The following is a 13033-nucleotide window of genomic DNA, read 5'->3' as shown; positions in this document are numbered from 1 at the left end:
GTGTGTGTGTGTGTGTGTGTGAGCGCAGGGAGGGTGGTAGACAGGAAGTATGGACTGCTGTGGGACTCTGGGACTCAGCTCTCTCTCTTAAAGTCAACGCTTTACAAAAACCAGCCTGTATATCAAAGAGAGTCAGCACATTTTCCTCACACACACACACACACACACACACACACACACACACACACACACACACACACACACACACACACACACACACACACACACACACACACACACACACACACACACACACACACTCTCAATGCCAGTGTCTGCTAGCAGCCAACAGATTTGCTGAGAGATTATCTATACCGACTGACAGCAGCTGAGGCACATATGGAAAATGACCACAGTGACACACTGAATTCACAAGAAAAACTGAACTTCACTGCTGGACAGAAGAGACAAAGCTGCTGACTGAATGCGCTGCCCGGTTGCAGCTTAACATTAATAAAACTTGACGTATGAAAGGCCAAAAGAAAGGGGGTCATCCGTGAAATCTCACAACGGGGAGGAGAAGCATGTGAGGAATCACCCACCGCCCTCACAACCACCGTCACCTCTGGGTGCCTCCTCCAGTGCAGCCCTGCCTTGCTGCTAAATGACATCACTGTGCCACTGCCTCACATTCCTCCCAATGACTTTGAAACCAGTGGTGAGGGCGCCCTCTGTTGGATAGAAATAAACCTTTAAAAAATACCTGCCAGAGCTGCAGAATGCAGAGAGCATGGGACGGTGAAAAACAGGAAATAACTGAGGGAGGAGGAGGCGAAATCCTGAAAGGAGATGTAGATAAAAATGCTGTCTGAGCAAAGTCATCACTTTCAAAACCCAAGGACACATCTAATACCAACTTTAACTGATTCTACTGCTCTGTCAGAGTCCAACCTAAGCAAATTTTTTTTTTTCTTTGACCAATGTGTCAACATTTTGGAAAAACTCGACATGAGGGCTCACTATTCATTAAGCACATGATGTTGAAGTAGAGAATTAGCTCACACTCACTCATGACTATTTGCACAATCAAAATAGTGGCAAGTGTCAGGGGGGTTGAAGAGACGGTAGAAACAAGTGTCTCACAATGTTGAACTAAAGTATTATGTTTGTGTACCAGTGTGACAGGTTTAGCTAATTACAGCTGGAGCCTCCATAGGGATACACTGAGGTAGGCAGATACACTGACCAAGACTTTTCCTACCCAGATACCAATTTAGGTACCACAACTTTGAGCATCTATTGGTGCTCGATACAGATCTGTGACTTTACAATATTTACAGCACTGTGTGGAATCATTTCATATTAAAGGAAAAGTGAACCACAACATGAAGATTCTGGCCTATATCTGGTCACGCACAAGTCAGGTTTTGTAGTCCACAAAACATTTCTGAAGCTTCACAAAAGCATGTGACAATGCAAAAGGCTTAAAACTGCGAAAGTAAGAGTTCAAATTGAGATTATTTCAAAATAAATCTAAATATTTTGTGTATACAAAGAAATGTATTTACTGTAAAAATGATGGAGCATTTATAGATCAAACCTTGTTAAGGTTGTTATCTTACTTTCCATTAGAAAGAGTAGCATACATATTCATAGCTAAACAGCATATAATTGATGACATATAGATACACCACACCAATTGTGTTAAGGATTTAGATTTAACAGATGAACGTGTGAGGAGGAGAAGGAGCATTTAAGTTGTCACACTGTGTTTCGTGTCAATGCCTCAATTACATGTTGAGTTCCACACTGTATAAATGTAAGGCTGTATTTCATGGTGTTATAAATTCTGGAAAAAACACTCCCTCACACTGTCCACTTGACTTGCAATTAAGTTTAAGTTCATCTCATCAAATAACCTGATAAAAGTCTGGGTACCAAAACACTGTTGGCTTTAAACTTAAGTGCAAGTGAAGCAGACAGTGTGCTGGAGTTGTTTTCCTGATTTTGGTGGCTATAAGTCTTCTCCTACACACCTGTCTATCTTAAGGTGTGTAAAATCTGTCTTCTGGCTCTAATGGTTCTCCCAGAAGTGCATCCTGAAAAGTTGACTGCAATCTAACAAGTTTGAAAATCTGCTCAAAATTCTGTGTCAAATTCAGTGATGTATTCCTTTCACATTATACTCAGGGGTTTCTGGAGTTCTAGCCTTGGAAATGAAAAAGGTAAATAGAGTTGATTCTTACAATTAATAAATAATAAGTACATTTAAAAAAGGACGTCAGTTATATTTTTGTCTGGTTCTACAAATACTGAAAAAGAATGATTGCCCATTGCAGAATACAAGAGGGAGGAAGCGGAAGGAGGGGGGATTTCTCTGGTGGACTATTTCAAAATGACTGCACAGTTCAGCACACTTTAATCCTGCCACTATAAATCTCACTATAGGGCTTGTTTGCAGATTTGCCCTGGGTTCAGATGGAGAAAAACAGAGGAATTAATAACTTGCTCTAGTCTGACTGTGGCTTCCTGTAAGCAGATTATAGCTTGTGTCACTCCCCACTCAGGTTCAACGATGTTCAGATTCCTGCATAAACCACTTCAAAACCCCCTACCTGCTTCATCTCCACAACAGGAAGCAGGTGTGGCAACAGAGCCCACTTAGAAATAAGTCAAAGAGACAAACTGATACTGAACTTTTCAACATTGCTGTAATCACAATATCTACTACATCGATTACTTGTTGCCGAGGCATTGACCCCTTGACCTTCTTACAGAAACTTATCCCATTACTTGCCCCCTGCCTGAACAGGAATGCCAGAGAAATGGGGTGGCTGTAGTCTAAATGTAAAAAACATGGGTTGTTTTGGGGTCACATTCAAGCCCTGTTTAATGTAGGTGGGGAAAGTGATCAAGATGTGCCTGAATCTATAAAAGCTAGTAAGTCATCAGGACACTAACAGGAATTATCACTGTCTGCAGCTATGATTAGTTCCTAACAACACATTTACCAGAACCGGACGTAAGACACCTGACTCATACAGGTGCATTAAGTCACCACATTAATGCTTCATCTCCATCACAAGCAACTAATGAAAGCGAGACACATCTTACAGTGTCATTTCCCTTCCTCAATGACACAGCAGATGAGAATGTTATAAGAACGTTTCACCCCAAAACGAGAAATGAAAGCCGAAGAAATTTATTTTTTCCTTCTCATGTATATAATGGAACTAGATGGCACTCAGCTTGTGGTGCTCAACGTTTGACTTAAGATTTATTACGTTAATTCACTTGAAATTAGTGAATGCAGTAGGATACACACATGGTGAACACAGACAGACAGACAACCAACGGGCAATTTAGAGGCTTTAGTTCACCAAAATGGCCCGTCTTTAAATGTGGGAGCAAAATGAAGCAACCACAGGAAACACATGCAATGCAGAGGAAACGAGCAGAAAAGTACCCACTCAAAGTAAGCAGCCTGTTCGTGGTACATTGTCACAATATTTCCCTCAAAGTGATATTTAGGGTATTTGTTTCCTCTAGCATTTCTTCCAACAAACAAAACATCTAAAACGGCTTCAATCTGATTCTTGTCTCTAGATTTAAAATGCTGCATTTGTATGTGCAAAAAAAAGGGCATTTGCCAAATGAACCTAACCTCTCACATAGAAACCCGCCTTTAAAAAAGGTACAAATTATATTTTACATATTTGTATTTTTACATATTTTACAGGATAAGAGTGCCCCAGAGACTCAGCCAGTGGTCAAACCCAAGCCTCTTCCACTGCTCTTCCATCCAAACCACAGAGACTTTCCAAAGGAAAACCAAGCATTTCTTCTCAGACCATCTCCACAGATCAGTCTATAATTGTGGAAAAGACAGTGGCTGTAAAAAACGAGTAAAATGGTGTGTAGAGAGTTTTTTGTGAAAAGGGAACACAGTTATTTTAAGATAGGTATCAATTCTTGGCTAGTATGATGCACAATGCAGAACCCTGTCTAAAGAGTTTGTAGCAAAAACCTCTCCCATTACTCTTAGTTTTATCTTAACTTTCCTTTACTGTAATTAAGGCTGCAAATTCGTTAGTTCATATGCAAATCTTTGTCCACACATGGCACGGCTACAGCAACACTGCAGAACTTTAATGTTTTAAAATCAACACTTTTGCACTGCATGGAGAGAATTTTTCTGAGCTCATTTTCAAACTAGCATGTTCCGCTATGTTACATTTTCATTTCCACTTCGGTCTCCAAATCAAACAACTAATATGTTCGTGTCACGAATTAAACAACGCGTAACTGTTGCATACTGCGGGTGCGCACACAGCCTTGCGTTGAGCACCCCGAGGCAACTGTAAACAGCCCCGGTTGCGTAAGTGGAAACAGGGTGGGCACTGTTTGAAGCCTCGCTCCCTGCGGGGAATCCTCCGGAGACAAACAGGCTTGTGCAGTCTTGTGATGCCAGAGGTTTCTCCAGGCATTATACAGCTGCAGCACTGCAAGGCTGCCACATCTGAAGTGGGTTTATCTCGTAATGAAATAAGGGCAACTGATTTTCTTTCAATTTAAAGTGCCAGTACACATATTTCACGGTCAAAAACTACTTCATTAAATGATTTTGTTGGAAAAGATGAAGTCAATCACTTGAATCAAGATGTACTGAGGATTTTGTGAAAGGTGTTCTACGTAGGTGAGGACAGAGTACATTTAGGTTATTTGTAAGTATTGCAATGATTTACAAATCTACCAGGTTTCAGTTTTCATCTGAGCAGCAGGTGCATCTGGTGTTGGTGAATATTTAATGTGATTGTGATGGGGAAAAGGAAAGTGAACCTTTGTTGTATGTGAATCGAAATGGCATCCTGCACTGCCAAATGTCTCCAGAAATGTATGCAGTGAGAGGTCCTTCCTTTGTCTGTCCAATAAGGAAGACAGGAAGCTCTTCTCTACTACTTTATCTGTGATAATGGTGATAATGTAGGTGTATTCTCGCATTCGAATGTTGTTGCTATGTACATCTCGGGCAGAGTAACTTTGAACTGGACAGATTGAGTTTAGCCCTCAGGGACTAGGGCAGCATGTCTGCATGGCACATGGCCGCTCTGCCCAGGCTAGACGGCCGCAGGGCAGCAGAGGTGAAAAATAAGAAGCAGAGATTACATGTGAATTTAAGACAGAGAGAGCAGAGAGACTAAAGCCAGTTCTCAGCTTTCATAACACAGAAACAGATGATAACTAATACTCACACACATAGACACAGCAACGTGACGTAATAGGCACAAAATCCCACTGTCTGTCTGAACCTGGGCGACACACTACTCACAACAGCCTGCCTTTGGCATATCAACAAACATGTATACATATAAATGTACAGTTACACAAGCAGCGATAGACCATTACATGTTAGCCTATGAATAATTCAAAATGAGGGTGTTGGGAAGTTCTTGGGATGTGTTCACTTTGGTGGCGAACATGCAATCCTTGTTTTCTATATGCCAAATTTCCGTACAGTTGGGACACCTGAACGTAGGCATGGCACAAGTGTTTTGCTATACATCAACAACAAAATGTTAAAGTTGCCACTGCAATAGTTAACCAGTAGAAACATTACACTGAAATACGTTTTTTCATTAAAGAGAGAGTAATAAAAGATGCAACAAACGTCCCAAACCTGAGTTGTACCAGAAACATTGCAGTTTTATGGTGTGTAATATGTGTATATATGCAATTCCCCATCATTATGGACAATTATTATTACCAAGCCACAGTTCAAGTACAAAAAGTTGGAAAAGCTGAAGCCAGTGACGCAAAAACTTTGCTAAAAGTCTACAGGGGATTTACTACATCCATTACATCTGGAAAGGGTCATTAATGAAATGTTGGTTTCTGTACAAACAGGTCTCCTTGACTAAATAAGCAAACTTTTTTTTATTTTCTGAAACTTATTCTGAAATGGTTACAAAGTAATATCGCAGAATATTTGTTACTGGTTTGGGTTTTTAGGTGGGAATCTCTTTTATGTCACTCCCTATCATATTCTGTTTAAAGAAGGTTAAAAAAAAAAACATGACATGGTGTGTCACCTTTGGAGTCATCGAACGTCATGGTGTGTGAGGAGGCCAGTGCTAGCAATCATCTTAACCAGACCTTTAGTTCCTCAAATATATCATGCGATCACGACTCATGTGACATTGTCAAAAATATGGTGTGGGACTGCTGCCGTAGTTGTGTAATGGTGCCAAACATAGCATCCTTACAATTTGATAAGTGGCAGTTATTATGAATATTCCCAATAAACAGTGCTTAACCTGCACTTAAGCACATTTGCACAAGTATTTTCCCATCAGCTTGCTTCAGTCTCTCAAAAGCGTTTGAACAAGAACAACAGCAGCAACAGCTGAGCTCTTGACTGTGAGAAACGCCACAATGAGCGGCTTAGACAGCAGACATGAATCATCCCTTCTGTTTGTGAGCTTTGTGCATCAACCAGGGCTGCTGGCTCTGTGTGTGTGTGTGTGTGTGTGTGTGTGTGTGTGTGTGTGTGTGTGTGTGTGTGTGTGTGGGGCGGGTATGCAGAAACCCCACAACAACACACATTTTCACAGTCCTCCACAGTACAGTAATGTTTGGGAGCTGTTACACGTCAATAAAAGTCCAGCCACAATGTAATTTGATTACTTTTTACAGTAGCTCTACAATGTGTGCTCTTTAGAGTCTGGCTGGCTACTGCTACACACAAATATTGACATTAATATTGACTTGAAAACCATTTGGCTTGATTTCTGCTGTGGTCACAAACATTAGTAATGTAAATAAATCTTTACCAGCATCATAAAACATTAGTGACTCTGAAGTTGTTTTACAGTGTCAGTCCATGCATTTAAAAACCTATAAATCAATTTGGGAGTGAAAGCAGGTTCCAGTCCAGTCTTTCTGATCTTAAAAGTATGTTTGTTTTACTGGCTTTGACATTGAAAAAGGAAAAACCCAATTAAAAAAAGGACAACAAACACATTTCGACTTTTATGTTCCACACTGTCCTAATTTTCCACTCATTTTAACTGTGAAAAAGTAATGGTTATTTTGCTCACTTCCTCGCACATGATGAAGTGATCTTTTTATATCACATAACAATACCGAGTCAGGAGTTTCTTCTTCCTCATTAACCGCAGTCACTTCACTTTTAAGTTTTAATGGTTAAACTTTCATTTCAGCGGAGAGGTGAAGTGGAATTATGGAAATATGCCATTAAATATGCCTCTGCACTCACCTTCAGTCCATCGCTCGGTAGCCGATACCCAAACCGTGCAGGCAGGTCATCAAAGTTCTCTGTTTTGTTGTCAAACGAGTACTGGAAGATGGAGAAAGTAAGTTTAATACTGATTCAAGATATCAAACATAGGCTGATACATCATCATACTGGATGGATTAGGTCTGTTTTTAAGGTTTTCTTGACCAATGGGGGCATAAAACCAGGCCAGAAAAAGCAATGAGGTTGCTACTGCTAGCCTGTGTTTCTGCACAGGCTTGCGTGTAACTGCGTTACACGATCACATTAGTGTTGTATGTTTCTATGTATAGTCCTAGAAGTATCAAGAAATACTCACAGCAGCAATGTCGGCCTCCACAGGCAGCAGGTTGAGGAAGGCGAAGAGCTGAACGGTGAAGATGGTGTAAATCTGCGTGGCCGACAGCATCAGCATTCCCAGCGACAGCAGCATCTTGGCATCACGTTACAACCCTCTGCTGCTATGCCACTCACTCGTAAACATACACACACAAATGACCGTCCACACTGGCCTGCAGAGGAACCCCGTACACACACCTGGTGTTGTCACACCTAGAAAACAGACCAACGTTTGTGTAAATGTAAAGCCTTAACCCACAAAAACTGAAAAAAAGTGTTGACTTTACTTGCTTTAATATATGAATTAAAGTTACAATCCTGATTGAGACACACGCACTTCAAAATAGCATATGCTTGTATCAGAACCAAGAACTCAGCAGCTCCTCGCTCTTGTCATACTAACACTCGCATTAATGCATCATTTATTGTAACACTGAAAAAAATGTGACTTCAAAAAGTACATTTAAAAAAAAAACTGAATAAATAGTGCATTTCTTGGTTGTATTAAGACAGACAAATAAAGTCGTATTTTTATTCATTTACTTTCTTTTTAGTGAAAGGGAGCACTAACCAGGAAGATTGTTTAAAGGAAACTTCATGACATCATTATAATCTACTGCAAGCTAGCTCATTGTGCTTGTCCTCAGAGCCAACAGGTACACATATAGTTAATTGGTGTAATTTGAGCTTGTGAAGGGTGGAACTGACATTGACATTTAAGGAAAAATTTGAATTGTCAGCTTCTTTTCAAGGTGAGCTACAACAGAACAACTTTCATATGCAGATGTGATGGCTTCTGTCGTGTCAAGAGAAAATCAATATTTGGCACCTTAAACTAAATATGTCAGACAGATTAGCTGTACTGGGATTCAGCTGTCAACACTGTTGACTGCCTCATACTAATTTTCTTGTGTTTGACTCGCACAGTTGCTCCAGCGGTGCACTGTCCAAGCCTCGACCTGTTCCAATCCTGCATCTGGTCTTTAGATTATCTCACTCCACATGTGTATGCCTTCTGGGAGGTTCATTTGAGGTGGAATTTCAGCTTGCAGAACACATTTGGTGAACACCTGGACAACAGCATACAGCATCAGTGATACCCTTCCCCTGTTGTTGGATCTTTATTATTTTGGAAAAACAATACCCTCCAAAAGCAATGTGCACTCTCTGGAGACCACAGTCGTATCCTTTGAGTACATTTTCATTAAGCTAGTGCCTTGGCTCAGTGTCAGGACCATCTTGCTGCATAGTTGTGTCAGTTGTGTGTCTTATGAATTGTGCTAGCCAGCCAGTTGACTCCTGAGAACTGATGTGAGCTTCAGGCCGAACATCACAGCGTCAGGGGTACGAGCTCACCAAGTGGAGGGCAGCATGTGATCAGGTCTGGAGAAATCAACAGCTAAGAACTTGCCAGGCTTAAGACCACTAAGCTGCGTTGTAGTAGCACATGGGGATTATGGTCGTCGTTTGTTACATTTTGAAAACAATGATAAAGTTTTCTAATTAAATAAATGCATCAAGGGTGTGTGAGTGGGGGGCTGGACCTGGTTGGAATACACCCCCAGATTTCTGTTTTATTGCATTTTTCCATTTCATTGCCGTGCCAACATGTGTTGCGTCTAGTTTATGTCAGAGGAATTTGCCAAATGTACTGTAGCAGTAATGCTTTGAGCAGATGGGGACATCTGCTTTAGTAGCACCTGTCCTCATTTATTCCGAAACATTACACTGTGTCTAAGCATCTGGACTCAATAAACTGCCTCAACTCTGCCATAGAAACACTTAAGATTGATTTTGGTAAAACATTTTTGCTTGTTAAAGCAAGTGAGTCTTTGAAATGAAAACAGTGAGATCCCTACAGACACATAGCAACGTTTCAAAAAATATCTTTGACAAATTCATGCTAGATTTAGGTTTGACATACTGACTTTAAACTAAATGCAAGCAATTCAAGATACGGCCATGAAATCATACCTGCTTTAATCATTCCAATCTACACAATTCACTGTAAAAAAAAAAGTACTGAGGTTCAATTTTAAGCCCTAATCACATCTGTGGAACAGGACTGGGGCTTTGTTATGCAACTTTCCACCTTGACTGTCCTACTAATGCTGCTGATGCCTCTTCCCACATAACAACAAGGTCTTGCCTACTGAGCAGCTACAGTAAAGTATGGTCTCTGTGAAGTCATGGCCCTAATAAAGATAATGAAAAAATAAATAAACTAAAGAGCCAGTCCTAACCAGCCAACTAATCATTGTCATTGTTTGGGGGTTTGGAGAGAAGGTGATAGGAGACCTACATTCCATTCTGTGTACACCAAAGTCAAATTTTAATCCATTTCTTTGGGCCACTTTGGAAGACAGATAATTTTTGTTTTCTTATTCCAAACTTGTCAAATACTGATGCAGCGGGATGGCGGCCGACCTGACATACAACCCCCAAAGCATCAGCATTTGACGAGTTGGGAATGAGACTGAAAACTCAACTTTCTTAAGAAGCGGACCTTTTACAGTGTGCCTTCATTTATTTACCCGTAAAGATATGACATCTAGGAGATGGGTTTTATGGACATACAGAATATTGAGAGGACTTTGATGACCTCATCCATCATTCAGATGATACCAGTGTGTCAAAATACATGAGTGAGAGAGACACACAATAAATGAATCTATATCATGTGTGGGAAATATAATATTGTCTATCAGAGTAAATGTCATTTTATTGTTATTTATTGATATGTCATAAAATGGTGCATTTTCAGTGGGGCTGTACATTTAAACTAAATACAATTGAAATCGCAATACAGCTCAGGGCAAAATCCATCATAATCAGCAAAAATGTTTTAATGAAGGTAAACGTGTGACATAATAACATTGGTGATGCCTAATATGGATGTTTGTGTTACTGTGTCTATTTATTGACTATAATTTCACCAGATAATATAAATTTCCCATTATCCTAGGAAATGTATATATTTTGCATACTTAGTTATATTGAACTGCTGTGGTGTTGCTGCGATGTCATAGTCTACAAATCTATTTCTACATTTATAAAGATAACTGTTTGGTACAGACTACGGCCAACCAATATGACTTTTTCAGGGCTGACAGCAATTATTAGAAGCCAAGGAGACCAATACTGAAATTTGATTGTAACCAGTTACTTTACAGAGCCACATAATTTTTTTGTTTTCTAAGCTATTAAATTGTGATGTGTTGTGGGCAGGACGTTGCGTGAGATAATTGAACGGTGCCGATAATCAGTCTACTCCTAGCACAGACCACAACAAATGTGGCATCCGCATGATTTCGATCTCAAACCTTTTTAGTGATGTAAAAATTATCATTCCCACAAATCATAAATGATATCACAATTAAAATATCTGTCAAAATAATGGCAATGTGAATGCAAGATGAGAAGTCTTCACACATAGAATTCTGTATGGGAGTAAGTCTTTTTTATCAGATTTAAATATTGTGAAATCATGGTACTACCATGGGGTAGACCAATTACTGGCCGTGACCAACTACCCACAAGGTCCCGCCCACAACAATATCTGATGTGTAACATGTCACAATTAATAGCCTGTAAACAAAAGGGTAATAAGACTCTGCAGAGTGCCTAGAAACTAAATGTATCAAATAAAATTACAGGAGAGGAAGTATGAAGTAGCAGAAAGTTAAGTACCAAAAAATTGTACTGAGGAACAGTTCCTGAGGGAATTGTGCAGCTTGTTCAAAATGTTGACACAAAGATCTTCATTTTTAGAGCAAATTCCAAATATCGGTTTTCAGTCTTCTTGATATCCTATAATCGGGATCAGCCTCAAAAAAAGTCATATCTGTCAACTCCTAATAAAACACTGTTAAGTAAATATAGCAATATAACAGTCCTACCACTAATTTGCAAATTGACAGGGAGAACTGTGCCATTATACAGTAGACAAGAATACAGTAGTGTACATCATCTTCTCTCTCGCGCTCACCCTCGTGTTTATTTGCACCAAAATGACACAGAAGAGATGCAGAGAATTACAAACCTGTCTTCAAAGAGTAGTTATGTTTTTTTTTTTGGTTTCTCATGAAATACACACAAAACGTGGCAGAGACATGTCATGTGTTAAACAGACCATATAAAAGGTCTTCTATGTGAGAAAGAACCAAAGGGGAAGTGAAAGCTCGTAATGACTTCAAGCAGAGGATGACTAAACATCAAATGACTGCAATCAAAGTGACCAATATATACACAATGAGGTAACAGTGAGATGGCTACATGTCAAAACTAAGGTGACACCAGATATCAATACATGCTGTTGACAATGACCGAACGAAGGAAATCAGAAAAAAAAAAAAAACTTTCTCAACGCAATCTCAGTGGTTGACGTGTAGCTGCGGTTTTACACACGAAACATTTTTTGACAAATATAGACAGCATCGTTAATGTCAACCAATCGGAGTTAGCTACAGATCTTTGGGGTGCAGTCACACCCATAAATCAATCAGTGGTTTGGTGTGAAGACACCCTAAAACGTGTGCAGCTCGCTACAAAAACAGAGCGTCCTGTTCCCGTGTTAGCATGATGCTAGCATGGCTAGCTAGGAGCCTTGTCGTGGGTGTTTACCTTTATTTCTGCCTGTAGGTTTATCTTCTCCGGGAATTTAGCTACTGGCAGTGACATCGCTCTCCTTTACCATGCGTCGCGTCAAGGACCATGTACGACAGCGAAGCTTTTGGGTGCACTTCATCCCGTTTGGTCCGAGAATATGATCATAAAACGTTACAGTTTAATCCTCTCCGCTAGCAGCTGCCTTCAAGAGAGCGCAAACTTCCGCCACATGCGCCGCTCGACATCCGACCTCTGATTGGACGAATCGTCTGCCAATCAATGCCGTTCCGGAAGTGACCCCAGACGTAAACATATCCACGTGATGGCACACACACACAACCATTTGCTGCCTTTTAGAGTCGCATGAACTCCCTGAACCAAGCAGCTAGCCTCTATTTAGAGCTTTATTGGAGATGCAACAGTGCATTAGGAGATTATGTGGCAGCAGAATGGGATATATAAAGAAAATGTATCTTTGAAGTCTAAAAAGTGTATGCCCCTTTTCATCTGCACAAATGTCGATCTCCCCCTTAAACAGTAAGTATTGAAATAGCGAACACTACTTAACCTCTAGCACCCTCTAGAGTAAATGGTGTGCACTTCTTTTTAGGGGGTCTCACTAACTGTTGCAGTCCATGTTTCTACATATATGAACAAGGTATATCCAATACACAAGACCCAGAACAAACTGGAAACAGAGACTGCAATGACAAAAACATAGATTTTATTGACAGTACATGAAAAAATATTAAACTAAGGAATATGTTTAAATACGGGCCATATAGGAGAGATGGGATGAAAATGTACAAACCAACCAGTAAGAAATCAACAACCAAAATCAATCGTGGAGTC

At 40.1% G+C, this 13033-nt stretch overlaps 1 protein-coding gene across 1 annotated transcript in view; it reads right to left on the bottom strand.

Annotated features, from left to right (window-relative positions):
• rnf13 (ring finger protein 13) overlaps nt 1–12421 on the bottom strand; it is a 45443-nt gene extending 33022 nt beyond the window's left edge. Inside the window, exons 1-3 of the mRNA XM_037113600.1 lie at nt 12197–12421; nt 7554–7786; nt 7217–7297 (exon numbers count right to left, since the gene is read on the bottom strand). Coding sequence (XP_036969495.1) covers nt 7217–7297; nt 7554–7667 — 195 coding nt within the window. The 5' untranslated portion in view covers nt 7668–7786; nt 12197–12421. The remainder of the gene's footprint in view (nt 1–7216; nt 7298–7553; nt 7787–12196) is intronic.
• Nucleotides 12422–13033: the final 612 nt, after the last annotated feature.

Source organism: Acanthopagrus latus, chromosome 11 (genome assembly GCF_904848185.1).
Source record: "Acanthopagrus latus isolate v.2019 chromosome 11, fAcaLat1.1, whole genome shotgun sequence".
NCBI classification, from domain to species: Eukaryota; Metazoa; Chordata; class Actinopteri; order Spariformes; family Sparidae; genus Acanthopagrus; species Acanthopagrus latus.
The sequence above is the reverse complement of the archived record's forward strand: the minus strand, read 5'-3'. Positions and strand labels throughout refer to the sequence as shown.